Source organism: Plasmopara halstedii (assembly GCF_900000015.1).
Source record: "Plasmopara halstedii genome assembly, contig: Scaffold_1211, whole genome shotgun sequence".
NCBI classification, from domain to species: Eukaryota; Oomycota; class Peronosporomycetes; order Peronosporales; family Peronosporaceae; genus Plasmopara; species Plasmopara halstedii.
The window spans coordinates 407,707-422,030 of NW_020188126.1; the positions used below are offsets into that span (position 1 = coordinate 407,707).

The window sequence follows — 14,324 nt, forward strand, 5'->3', positions numbered from 1 at the left end:
TTCTTGCTTCATGCCGCAATTCTGGAATCAGGGATAAATCTCTGACGCAGCCACATACAAAGTAATGTAATCGCGACGATATACCACGCGCCCAATTGCATGAAGGGGTTTGCAAGGTCTTTGTGAAAATATGTCTCGGTGCATGAGCTGCTGAACGCCTATTGCGGACGCCGCGGAACATGGTGTCATTGCACTCGCTGCACGCGAGCTGTTTGGCTTTTTTGACGGTGATGAGGGCATTTGCAGCTTCGGACGCATTGATCTTAACGATCGTGAGACGCCAATAAAGTGTTGATGTGTTGTGATACCAACTACATGTCATTTCTCGTACGGACAGCATACGAAACTCAGATTGAAACTCAAATCCGATAGTGCATCGGGGCTGCCGTAGCTTATTTGCTACGATCAAGCTTGGTTAAGGTCGGTGACAGTCGTTTTAACTTAGAATCAGTACAAGTGTAGCGGATCGCAATCCACATATTCCAAGAGTAATTACATTTTTAACTCAAGGCTAGTTAACTCTTTCGCTTAAAACGTAAACTGTATTTCTTTGTTTCTTTGCGGGTGAGACGCCTATATCCGAATCTATAGGTTTTCCTATCTATATAAAACCTAGTCAAAAGTATATCCACTGGTTGCCTCAGTTACGTACAAACTTCTTGTTTAAGTGTAGCCACACCATTATGTGGTCACACTAGCTTGTATAAACCACACTATTCTGAGATCACACCATCTGGTGACGCACATTCTTCATATCAGGGCACGTGAAACCCCACCCCTACTACAAATGATGTTATTGGCTTTTTATCGTATTTTGCTGCGCTTCACCAGCTTAGAATCAGTGTATATTGCCGCTAGAATCAATGCGTATCACCGATACATCCACATTAACACTTGTAAGGTACCTTTCTTTGGTGCTTCGTTGGGAACGTGGCCTTCGAGCAGACCTCGGATAATGGTGGGATCGTTGATTTATCAATGTCTTTGTTCTCGCGGATTAAAAAAAGGCGGCTTGGCGGTCTCACCTACTTGCACAAGAATAGCGCAAAAAATAGCGACATGGCATGGCCTGTTACCAATTTTCTCAGGAATTGTGTCAACTGGTGCTGGGGTGTGGTATAATAGTCATGAAGTGGTGCATGTCACAACCGTGATGATGCCTCTTGATGGGGCAATATAGACAGAGCAATGGTCATATACAACATGTGTTGCTTGCTGAAAGCCTTGGGCAGCATCGCACTTTCAAAATCAATCCGTTTTATGAAAGAGTCTAGCCGCACATTAAATGATGTTTTACTCGTGGTACGCGACTCATATAGTTCCACATGACGAGGACCTCAAGTACTGTATACTGTTCGTAGTGCACGGATTATTTTTGGTGGTCATCTCGGGAGAGAGAACATGCGGCTGATAGACACTATGTACCGGTGGCTAAACATGTCATTTGTGGGTAGGAACGTACGTACGCACGTAAAACAAACGTGTAGATATGATGTATCCTGGTCGCCATAACAAGAACTTCAAGTACTGAATACTGTTCGTGGTGCACGGACTTTTTAGGTGGCCATCTCGAAAGAAAAAAAACATGCGACATGATAAGCACAACGTACTGGTGGCTACTCATCTCATATGCACAGGTCATAGATCATGTTCAAAACATAATCGTGTAATTGGACGAATGCCGATAATCCTAGGATATTCAACGCGCCGAATTTCAAAACCTCGAGAGGAGTCTTCTACGACTGTCATCCTTCACATGCTCACACGACGGACAAGGGATTGATTCACTTCCAAGGTTTATAGACCTGCGAGCATAAAACCAGTGGCTGGTGGACGTCCACTCGAAACTTTCGGAATTTAGATTACCAATTTGACCCGAATTTACATTGCGCCGTTGCGAACCTCGCTGTGGCGCGTCCTCTGATGCGACCTTCCCAGAAGATAAGCCAGATTTGCACAGCAGAGTCATAAGCGAGGCCGGCTGAACAATGTTTAGGACTTGGTGATACACATTTTCACGGTGGTGAGTGCCCACCTCGGCGTTTACCGCGTGCTTTGCCCTTCGCAAAGTCAATCATGAACGCGTTGGTCAGACATCTGCCCCACTGAAACTAGCTTCTTAAGCCAGAAGGTGGATGAAGCGACATATCCTCTTCATCTATCTCACAAATTGATCAAGTAATATTCGGTACTTTTGCAAGATCCCAGATATAGATGTTCAGCACTTGAAAGAGGTATGTGATCTTTTAACCTTGCTGAGACCGTAACTCTTGAGGATGTGATCCGCTCAAAAATCGGAGTGCATGAGCGGGTGACTTATACCTCTGAACCTGTACGGGCTACATAACGGCAGGACATGTATCTCCGGGTGAATCAAAAGAATCGCGAGGTCATCGAATTTGTGTAAGTGGCCGCTATTTCCGCGCCAGCACCGCTAAGAAATGGCTTACTGGGTGAACAATGGCCTCTTGTCAGTAAGCTAGGCGTCGTTTGAGCTCCGCGACATGCTATTTCAGCAGCCTCAAATTCTCTCCATTCCTCTAAGCATTTTCACGAGTTACACGTCAAGCTCCTCATCCTGGTTCTTGCCAACGAATAGATACTTTATAGCATGTCTATCTTTGCAACTCCAGGTGGCAGGACGGCACTCGAAGGGTTACTACGTGTTTTTCGTGGAAAAATATTTTAGATTGCTTGTTGCGGTGTGTGTTCACTCTATGGCTTGACGAACCAAATCACGAGTTGGTTGATTGAATGAAGACAAGGGCTCTGAAAAATCTTTGTGACTTCATTGTTATTTTTATATACAGGAGCATATGTGTTATGGTTAACGCAAACAACACGCTAATGCAACCTTCGTTCCTTTGGCTAGAGACAACCATCAATCTGCCGATAAAAATTGGCATTAGAGGTTTGACGGTTAATGCTGAAACCCATATGGAAGAGGATCGTGGAACGGTTAGGCAACTAGTCTTATGTTAGGCGATAAGTTCGAATTTATTTTTTGTCCACTTTCATAACTAACCCACTATATGCCAATTTTGACTATCCTATATACTACATTCAACCCTGCTTGAGATTCGAGCAGGCTGCTTAACCCGTACTCGTAAGGCTATCGATTCGAGCATCAGTGATATTTGAGCGCTCGGGTCGATTCATTTGGATTCAAAGAATTATATTCTTTCGACGTGCGCTTTGTACGAAGCCTTGTTTGCACTGGATTGAGCGTTGCGATAACATATTGCAATCGGGCACTATGGCAAAGCTGACTAGGTACAACATCAGATTGATGATATTACAACAAGAGAGGTTAATTAAACACGTTAGCTGATAGCCACGCAGAACGCGGCAATCAGCGCTCTTAATTTTCAATGTAACAGTGAACGCCTTTGATTACTTATCAGCTAATTCTGTAATTCACCTTTAAGCTTGAGAGCTGTGAGAACATCAGTGCCTGAAAAGAATAGACTCCACACAATTTGGACGGTATTTGAACCCAACATATGTGTATTTGTCAACATGGTCCCACACACAATTGCTTTCGGCGTGAGCTGCTACGTATACTCCACTAAATTCAAAGGAATATTAGCTATCTATCTAGATCCCGGAGAAATCTCGCTTACAACTAAGAAGCATCTCATTTACTATGCATGACAGAGGTTTCAAGACGAGGTGATCGCCAAAGCACTACGGAAAGTATCAGATGTAGTAATGATCGATTCACCCGCCATTAATGTGTCAGCCATTGAAATCGCAAAAACAATAAAGTATCTTCTTTACCGACAGCTTAAGAAATGCCGTGACGTAAATCAAACAAGCCCCAATCATATAGCCACACGTCTGGGTCTTCGTCAAAAGATTGAGTTGGTGTCTACTGGAGAACACGCCAAGACTCTTACCGCGGGTGTGTAGCGGAGCGGCGTGGTAGGATAATATCTACTATTCTATAAACAAAACATTGCTCTGGACTTTGCCATAATATGCGATCTAGCATTAATATGGAAAAGCAATATTTTTCTCGCTGTAGCAAAAAACAAGTGGGGTACTCTGGGTAGGAGCTGGTCGGACTATCCGACAGACCAGCATACTTTAATAACCAAATACCAATGTTTTTGCTTACCCTTCTACCTTTAAATGCATGGACTTCTAATATGTTCTATTACAGTAGGAAATGTGGAGCGCGAAAATCCATACTAAGGGGTTTCAAGTGGTTCGAGAGGGATATATCGCGTAATTAGTTTTTGGCAATGAAAAAAGAAATGCTCTGCGCTAACAAGATCCTGTTCTTGGGCTGTTAAAGTTGATTGAATGACCCCGGCATTGCGCGGACTAAGTGCGTAATAAACTACTTGGTGCCACTATTCGAACAAAAATATTGCTCTTTGCATAGTGGGTCCACTTTTAACATCACACGACCCCTCATCCGTCTCCTCTATACGAGATAAAAAGTATTATAACAATCAAATTCAGCGGTCTGTAAGCTGTAGCGAAAGAGGCATACGTGATCCTGGTCTGGTTGTTTTGGAATAAAATTGCCGTTTATGTTGTTTGTGACACTTCAATTCGAGTCGAAAACTGTCTTATATTACACTGAGCTTAAACGCTCGATCGAATGGAGTCTGGTCAGCTTTGCAACACAAACGGACTATCCGACTCGCCACAAACAGCTACTTACCAAGAAGTTTACTTCTGTCTAGCTCACATTTATCGCTCGTTGTTTTTAATGATGCAAGGGAATTGACAGAGTATTTCGTGACGAAGTCATTGCCACACTGATTTAGGAGAATGGCAATATGATGATGTTTTCTGTAAAATCCATACTCAAAGTAAAATCAGATTTGGTCGGCGAATTGTGGCGCCTTACGGTGTGCACGCCGCTCGAATTATAGGTTTTAATCTACCACGTTACAGCACAAACCATTTGAGTGATTGTACCTCATAATGACAACCTAAGTTTTCGTCTTACACCCAGAACTCGTATCGAGGAACTCTAAATAACACGTTCGGATTCGTAAGCATAACCTTTCGATGACTGAATCCGATGAGGCAAGCACTTTGGTAAGCAAGTGTGCGACAAATCAAAGACAAAGCCTGTTTTGGTACATCAATCCGGTTAGCCGAACTCGACATAGTGCTGGCAATAAATTTTGATAATCAATCCATTTTTGCTCTCTTTTTGAGCCCATTAGTCCTGTCAGTGACACCATTACCTGTAGTGGCTTTAAACTACTACCCGTCGAGTTATGTGCGATGATAAAAAATGCGGAGAAGTCAACTGATATTGTATATGCTTTTTGAGAGCATGCGAGTGGTAGTGCCCTAATAAATAGAGACGTGCGCGACTTTCCGCACTCAATATTCAAAAGCAACTACCGTTATTGTAATGGTTACACTTAGCCATTACACAAAGACACATATATGTACCTTCTGTATACAGTGAGAAAATTAATAAAGAAATATATTTGTGTATTATGTCCGGACTTGCATACCTGACATCTTGTGTGACGTCACAAACATTATGTTTGGTGCAGAATCCTCCTGGAGATTTGTACGCGTGACGAGGCCGACGTTTTTATGTCATTTGAAGTGAGTGGCGTAAGCCATATACTTCTACTGGATGCTTACACAAAAATTGATGTCCAATCTTCTAATTTTCAAGCTCCGTATATTCAAGATCTAGAATTAGTCCAAGCCAAACTTCAACCACAGTTAACCTTCTAGGAGCCCTCGGAGCATTTTGTATTTAGAAGCAAAATCATTTATTATTGTTCAGCTGGCGAGTTTTCTCTTCAAACCTTTATATTGTTCTTTTTCTATTTACGTCGGAGCTGTCTTTCTTCCTCCGCGTCAGGAATCGCTTCCTGCGTGTTTCGGATTATAGAACCTTTTGTGACCAACACCATCTTACAATGATTATCTAATAATATTCGCATCGTGTTAGCTTAAACACTATATATAATACGCTTTGATTTGAGCAAATAGAAGTACGAACTATTTCATGGGGCTATGGTTTTCGTATCCTAGGGATATATTTGAGCGTATACTCTGTATATCAGTAAACTCGGATCCTACTACTCAGAAAGAAGGCAGTGGAGGGTCGCGACAACCTTGATTCAGTCACCGTTCTTAATGATAGAACAGCTTGTTTGTCTTCGAACAAATCTATTTTCAACAGAGCTTGGATCAAGATTTGCGCACTGTGGCGGACTTTGGCAAGCAATGCAAATGTGCTTATTCCCGGCTATTCTCGGCAGTAAAATCGTCAGATTGATTGCTTTATTCGATCATGGTCTTGCGCTGGGTGCATTATGATTATGATACGACTGAATGTCTAGTCATGCCTCAGCAACACATTTCAGCATATGAAATCAATCACTGTTTGTTGTAGGAGGTGAAGACCCCTAAAAACGCCTATGGTCTGCATTCAATCGCAGTGTATACAGTCCACAAAAGGATACAACACCCTCGCGACATCGATCGATTTACATCACAGCTTGGATGAAAGTACAATTTTCATATTTGCACGCGAATGCAAACAAACACCGAAATCTATATGGCCTACTGCAAGCGGATAAATTTCCAGGGGCCACCTGGACACAAAGGGTATTCTCGGGCGCCAAACCATTTTTTTAAATTCTTCAGCTGGGAAACCTTATTCTTAATTACAGCTATAACTTAATTATGGAAAGTGCTGTGCCGGGTGACGAAGCATTTCCATACTTGAAGTTGCAGACAGATTCATCAAAGTCAGGCGTTATGCTTCCGCTTGACATATGCAAGTTATAAGATCAATAGGTGATTATGCAACGAAGTGTGTATGAGATGATATCAAAAATGAAAATATCACTGACTGCAGCGGAGCTGCCGTAGCTCTTTGCCTCGAGGAAGCTGAGCAAAGGTCACCGACCTTACGTTCTTTCAATGAACCAGTACAAGTATAATAGCGGATCGCCATCCGCTACCTCCAAGTACTGGAAAAACTTAATTAAGACAGACGGACACTTCTGTTCAGATTTGAACTGTATTTATCTGTTTTGTTGCGGCAGAGCCGCCAATATCATAAACCCTAGGTTTTGCTACTTAATATTACAAGACCTAATCAAAATAGTAAATATGCATTATTCTGGTAACCTGCCACGTGGTGGCTTCTTGTTACACGGTAGCCAACACACTGGCACTATCGTGTGAAATTCACACCTATGTACGGTCGTACATGCTTGTGCGACCCGCCCTTTCGTACAAGTGTAGATGTAACCCCTTCACACTGTCAGCCTCTGCCCTAATCGGCACCCATTTAGGAGATATCAAGGATACCACAAGAATGAGTAAAACCGTTCCAGAACTTAACACGGATCCCGAGAGGGCATGGAACGTTTTGATCAATGATAGTTTTTGAGCTGCGATCATGTCGCTCTATAATATGCTTCATCCAAGTAGTTTCAATACGATACGACATTAATGCGTTTCATTTTCTCATCGGTTAATGGATGTTCTGCTGTGGTCATGTCCAACTTGGTGTCCAAGGTTCTGCTGTGGTCATGTCCAACTTGGTGTCCAAGGTTCTGCGCAAAGTTATCCATCCCATCGCTATTTGCAATATATCGATGAATGATGATTGTCATCGGTATATGTCATGCGATTCCGAGCGGTCTACATCAGATGATGCGAATACTGTTGCAAAAGCAAGGATAAAGCAAAAATCGAGCTTAAACACGCCATGGCTCACAAATGTTGCAAGCTGTGTTCGACTTGTCCACCGGCTTGAAAGAATTGTCGGTGCATGAAATCATCGTTCTTAGATAAGCAAAGCTTCATTTGGCGAACCCGAAACCGCGTAATGAGTTATATAGACTTCTTCTACTTGACAGGTATAATTTACAAATAAGAACATCTATCGATTGAGCTTGATTTGAAAATTTCTACAGCAACCTGTTATTTGTCGCGCGTTGGTCAGCTGATCCTAAACAGGCGCAATTTTTATTATACATCGTATCGAGAACTACTGGAAACAACGCCCTCGCATGGAAAGGGTGAAGCGTTTCAGACGTACCGAATGGCCACCAACGAACCAAAAGGGTTACAACAAGGACAGACTCATAGGGTTCTTTAACGGCACATCGTCTTAATCGCCTCAGCACAATTTACATCGCTTTGAGAAAGTCGTGAGGGGCTGTGCAAAATCGACGAAATCAGACTTAAGCCCTCGACTGACAATCGTGCAAGCTGCTCACCAGGCCACGATACATTAGCAAATTCCACCGAGATTGCCTCAGACCAATTGACATAGGCGCTATCCATGCGAAATACAATCGCATACCATGCTTAGCGACTCTCCAAAAAGAGGGATAAAGTCGACGCATGCACTCGAGCACAGCTCGCAACTGGTTAATATGGATATCATCAATCAATTCTACCGGGATCTGCACGAGTATGCATAAATACGGTCTGGGAGCTTGTCTGCGCTTACGCATGATCCGGCATAAACTCCTGCACCACTTGACGATCAAGCATTGCTGGTATGCAAAACAGCCTCGTCAGTCATTGCATAAGTAGCCCACCCGAAGAAATTTTCGCAGTGCTGATTTGCTTTTTGATTAGCCGTAACTAATGACGTAGTTAAGACTGTGGGACTACCGACATAGTAAAACTCTCACTCGGCGCCAAAACAATGTAAAAACCGCTAGCGATTAAGTTTGAGATCGTAAATCGTTCTTAATTAGCTAAAAGCTAAATGTCACCAAGCCACCGGTGCTAACGCTGATTGTTTAGGTTTATAAACTGTAAAATAACGTGCACCTAAGCCCAAGTCATGTTTAAAACAAAAGAAGAAATACACTGGTTCCGAAGAAAAAATCATTCGACTCTGACAGCTCAATGATTTCGATGGTCTTCGATGACGGACTCATTCATGAAGGTTGGGAGGCTCAGCTCCTCCGCTGATACTAGCCGTATTTGATCGTTGATTTTTCTATTGTATTTTTGGCCTGAACCACTTAGTAAATTTCTCGAGTAACGAGAACTTAAACTTGGGACAAAGATGGAAACAAATGCTTCTTGGCCATCCATAGTTGCTTCACCGCGAGTGTATGTGGTCGGTGACTTCAAATTCGTGAATTCTCGGTGATTTTGATTCCGGCACGTCTCTCGGCGTAGCTGACGAAGCTTTACCATTACACGCTGAGATGAATGAGCAACTATTTGGAAACACACATTCAGACCTTATTTCTTACTACGAACAGTTTCCTGAGCATGTCACGGTTACTGCGGACCGCTCGGACCCATCTTCAATGAGACGAATCACTTGCAACGCAGTCTTAGGTCGCTATTTCCCTTTTAACAGATATAACATCAAATCCTTCGCTTAAAGGTGTCCGTATTCACTTTCTAAAGGTTGATCTCTTGACACTGCAACAAAAAGACATTTTTATCGTTGCTGAGCTAGGGAAAATGAGCTTGTATCAAAAAAATTATTCAGCCGCCGGCGACGGTTTATGCCAACTCATTGCCAACTTTGCCAGACAAGCTTGTGTTTTGCTCTTATGATGTCCGACCATTGCATTTACACTAAGGTGCGACTATTCAAAGCAGACGTGAGTTCACAACTGACCAATCTTCAATTTGAAGTCGATAGCCACTTCGACTATAAGCGAATCCATGCTTCATAAGGTTTTTGTCAGGCCATACCTGGAGTAAAATATTTGCTCTGAGACGAAGCGACAATCACATATCTTAGATTCAGGGCTCATGACCTTCAACATACCCGTCGCGAGTTGAAACGGTCTCGATCTGCTAATCATAGAACGTCTTTTCGAGACTTTTTATGTATACTGATATCATCGTTGAAATGACGGTGCACATATTATATGGCACTTCTCCATTTATGGCTTTAGCAAATCCGTAACGTCAGTATCATCGACTAATATATTAGAGCAACAATCCGTTTCTTTCTAATATTGGGTTGATCTTGTTAAAGAGGTGTTTCATTGACCTCGACTTTCAGAATGCGCATGAATAAAATATTACTTTGGGGGGTCCCATTTAACTAAGGGTCGTCAAATTATTATTAACCGGCCAGACGCGGTAGCTCGATCTTTCGGATCTATCGGTTGAAATAGATACAGATTGTAAACGTTGAATTACAAAGCCGCTTAGGCGAGAAAATATCACTAAGCTTGGCTGATATCGTTCATCGTTGAAGCTCACAAAAACCTTTACCTTGTGCAGCTCAACCGACCCTTGTGAATCGAATTTGCTTAGAACATTCCGTAAAGCGACCACCGGTCTCTCGATTCGCGAAGAAGGTCTGGATGCGAGCCACTTGAATACGGTAACCGTCGTTGGTTCCTGAAAGGATCATGACAGTTTAGATGACTGACTCTTGCTTATTGCTCAACAATTTGTATTCTCGTTGATGAGTTGTTGGATACCAGCTTGAACGCTGCAAAGACGCGTGACATTTGTCGTTTGGGTGCTTCTTACGTTGAAAAGCCCTCGATCTAACGATACTCATAATTCTGCTCATTCTTGTGCGCGACCTTCTAGCTTGACTGTTTGAAGGTGCGCAGTCTTGAATTATATTTTGATATTTGATCCCACTAATTTACTGGGACTCTAATTTTGATGTGATGTGTTGTACAACCTTACAAGAACCAAGAGTCAAACGCATTTAATTAATCTTAGTTCCCTGACATAATCGCTGATGACTGGCTGTAATAATCTTATATGGTGATATCAAAGTGTATTTCGATCCAACTATCTACTAAGATGCAAATCAAGAACCATCGGTTGGATTCAGAGATTCATCAAATGGTCGTTTGGGGGCGCCGTATCAGTATTTACAGACAGCTGCGAGGAGCGCTGCTCGATGTGTACATCATCGTAGGCTTCAGCTTGAGCACCGCAAACCATCATTCCTGACATCAAACGTGACCTGGCTCACGGTCGTTTTTCACAACGTAGGCTACAGTGATGCACTTTCACTACTGATCGCGACTTGCGATCAATCATCGCATTTAAATGCAAATACATTGTGACCAGATATTGTACTTGGCACATGCAAAATAAACCCACGACAAAGTTGATAAATGACATCATCGCTACAAGTTTATCGAATTGTCATACGAGCAGCATCTTTTTATCATTAATGATTAAACCAAAGATTACCGGCCTATTTATGAGTGCGATGGCCCTCGACCAGATCAAGACAATGATTGGTCGGCGAAGCACTACGCGATGCATCTCCCCTCACAAATGGCCGAGTTAATACGTTTGTTGCGCTTCTTCACAGGGGTCGTATAATACAATTAGCGTTTGCTGTCTCAAAGGGGTATGAAAGTCTTACTGAATGATGGTCAGTCGCGAAAAGTGATTGCATCTATCCAGACACGCTAATAATGCGCTTCCAGAGATTGATCGTACTGTTGCATGAGGCCAGGAACGTTAAAGTCAAACGTCAGGCTGTTGCCAGGTATTTATATTGCTTTATGTTACGGTATATAGTATAACATAGCTCAGAATTATTTCTAAGCTACACTTTTAATATAGCACCTATATTGAGAGTGTCGTCACCTCAATTTACATTAAAGCAAGCGTCAGGTCGTTTCTTCGAGTATCAAGATACTGAGGGTATCCATTCTTATGCATACGATCGCATAGTGTTTCCTCTCCTTCCAGACATCGACCCTTGTAATTAACACTGCCGTCAACCGCCCAACGACGTCTAGCAGCAGCGCCCCCAGATAGCTAAAGGCTCATAACTTTATATCAGCGAGAAACTTTCGGCAATCACGACGAGTTATTGTGAGTTTGTCGGCTAAAACAAGCGGTGATTTCAGCTGTCGCGTCGTACTCGATTGATGCTATAATCCTTGCCGTCGATGCTGAGGTTGGAATCGTTACGCTTTTGAACGTGGTTCGTTCATGTACTAGTTGCGTATTTGCGAACAGTAAACATATCGGAGCAATTCATGAGGATTCCCTGCTTGGCGTACCGACACGAATTCTGAACACACTTGCCAGCGGTTGCATCACTAAAAGTAGACTAGTTGAAGAGTGGATTTAGCGGGCTACTGTAAATACAGAATCAAATCAGAAGGGTCGACACTAGATTAACTATTCATTACAGAATTCTCTAATGATATACATGGCTGCAGCTATTTAACAAAAATGTGGGACAGAACGAGGCTTCGTTGGGAGTTTAATAGCGCTGTCATCGACGGCGCTTCAATACTTCGGTTAATCTCAGCAAAAACTCGCTTGAAACAACATGACCAATCAAAGGTTTTGGCAAACCCTGAGTGGACCGCAAACCTGATCATCAAGTCCAACCTGGTAAGATCTAAGCGATCCCACAGATCGGATTACTTATTTGACATTCGACGGCACGAGATATTAAAACTCGAATAAGTGTATACTTTTCAATAGAAAATTGCTATTTTTTATATTGTCTGTTTGTTGTTAAAGGTGAACTCTGTCGTTTTCTTACTTTAGCGATCGTGTAAACATCAAGTGCTATATTAATTGTGAAACATGGATCATTATGGACGGTTTAGAACCATGTTGCAATCAAATGAAAGATGACTGAGTTTTTTTTGCTGGTATTTATTGCAGAACTTGTTCATTTCAAATTCTCTAAGTAATGTGGAGCAAATGAGATTTAAGACTGCAAACTGGAATATCAGCCGTTGTATGTATTTCTCTTTTTGATCAGGTAGCTTCTTGAGGAAACTGAAATATCAGCAACAAAAATGATCGCTGATTGCTTTCGGTTTGTCGTGTTTTGACGCTAGTAAAATACCCTCTCTCCTTATTTTAAACCTACCAAGATGAGAAATTGCGTTGATTCCACACATGGATGACGTCTGTAATGTACAGAAAATGATAATTCATGTTCTGAATTGTTCAAACGCGAGTCGACAAAATCTACTCAATGCAGGACGCAATGCAGCTATGTAGTCCATCTTCCAGGATTTGAACAGATGGAAGTGTCAGCTTATCAGTCACTGAATGAGAAGTCATTTGACATGCGAAGTTTGTGTCGATCAAATTGGGCGACGGAAGCCAAAACAAAAAAAATGTTTCGAGAGCAGTGGTGCAGCGAGGCTGCCGTAGCTATGCGCTTTGAGGAAGCGTAAGTTAGGTCACTGACCTTTCCCTCAATAATTAGAACAAGTACGAGTTTAGCGGATCGCAATCCGCTTACTCCAAGAGTAATAAATTCCTTATATCAAGCCAATTAACTCTTCCGTTTAAATCAAAAGCTGACTTTATTTATTTGAGTCTGCGGCAAAGCCGCCTAATACTAAATGTTTGGATTTTCCTATATATAGTAGAATCTAAATACGTGCATAACTACTGACTACCTAGCCAGATACCGTATTCTTATTTGAGTGCAGTCACACCATGCCCAACTCGTATGTCACACACCCCTGTTACGAGGGTAAGTGTAACTCCGTTACACTCTCCCCCATTAAGATTGAGAACATTTACAATTCCAATCGACTATTGCCTTAACGAGGCTTGCGTGTCCGCTAGACACTGCAACTTGGTTTGCTGGAACAAAACGACTACCGTGCTCTATGAGCCCTGTGTCAACGACACTGAAGTCACCGAGTCTCGCTGGTTCTGACAGCGAACACGGGCATAGCCCAACTTCGTCTCCCAGCACGCGGTGCAATGTCGGACAGTGCGTCCACGGCATCGAGGGATGTATATCCTAGGCTTGATGAGCACGAGCGTCGCGCTTCACACACGCTATCAGTGACGAGTGTCCTCGTTGAGGATGTGGAGGTGGTCGACTACGAGTCTGACACTTCTTTTCCCGCATGGGATGAGGAGAAAGGCGAGCCGACAAGCGGCGTGATACGAGCCCTGCTCGCGTCTTGCGGACCCTATGTCCGTTCCTGACTTCTCGTCACCTGAGGGACGTATTTTAATCACCAATGACCTCGACGGGTCACAGACGCGGCAGCTGAAAGTTGCCCGTAAGGCGGCCCTGATGCGCGCCCATCCAAGGACAGACATTGACCCACGTGTGGAATATGGCTTCCGCCCATCGGATCCTGCTGTTGAAGCGAAGGAAGCGGTAACTCAATCGTCACGCGTCCACATCATCGGCCCCCTGCCATAACGGGAGATGAGCTTGCCAAACGGAAAGCTCTTCGAGCTCGTTTCTTGGTTCCACAAGAAGTTCCGTTGGTGGCTTATGACACTCGTCTGAGTGCTCAACGAGGTAGCTCTCGTGTACCCGCAATGTGAACAAAATACGTGTAGTGCTCGCCCCTGGCGAAAGCGCTACAGATGACGAAGCGCTCTTTGAGCGATGG

The 14,324-nt window shown here is 43.0% G+C and overlaps 4 protein-coding genes across 4 annotated transcripts; 2 read left to right on the forward strand and 2 right to left on the reverse strand.

The window, feature by feature from the left end:
• Window positions 1-1,638: 1,638 nt before the first annotated feature.
• PHALS_00765 (uncharacterized protein) lies at window positions 1,639-1,969 on the reverse strand (the record flags this gene model as incomplete). The annotated part of the gene is made up of 2 exons (XM_024730495.1): window positions 1,639-1,690; window positions 1,767-1,969. 2 exons carry the CDS (start codon window positions 1,967-1,969, stop codon window positions 1,639-1,641), a joined length of 255 nt encoding a protein of 84 aa, XP_024580766.1.
• Window positions 1,970-2,937: 968 nt separating this feature from the next.
• PHALS_00766 (uncharacterized protein) lies at window positions 2,938-3,912 on the forward strand (the record flags this gene model as incomplete). The annotated part of the gene is made up of 2 exons (XM_024730496.1): window positions 2,938-2,958; window positions 3,658-3,912. 2 exons carry the CDS (start codon window positions 2,938-2,940, stop codon window positions 3,910-3,912), a joined length of 276 nt encoding a protein of 91 aa, XP_024580767.1.
• Window positions 3,913-6,553: 2,641 nt separating this feature from the next.
• On the forward strand, window positions 6,554-6,786 carry PHALS_00767 (uncharacterized protein; the record flags this gene model as incomplete). The annotated part of the gene is made up of 2 exons (XM_024730497.1): window positions 6,554-6,603; window positions 6,669-6,786. The coding sequence occupies 2 exons, from the start codon at window positions 6,554-6,556 to the stop codon at window positions 6,784-6,786; spliced, it is 168 nt and encodes a 55-aa protein (XP_024580768.1).
• A 3,880-nt stretch (window positions 6,787-10,666) lies between these two features.
• PHALS_00768 (uncharacterized protein) lies at window positions 10,667-10,908 on the reverse strand (the record flags this gene model as incomplete). Its single annotated transcript, XM_024730498.1, has 2 exons — window positions 10,667-10,756; window positions 10,840-10,908. 2 exons carry the CDS (start codon window positions 10,906-10,908, stop codon window positions 10,667-10,669), a joined length of 159 nt encoding a protein of 52 aa, XP_024580769.1.
• Between the last annotated feature and the right edge of the window lie 3,416 nt (window positions 10,909-14,324).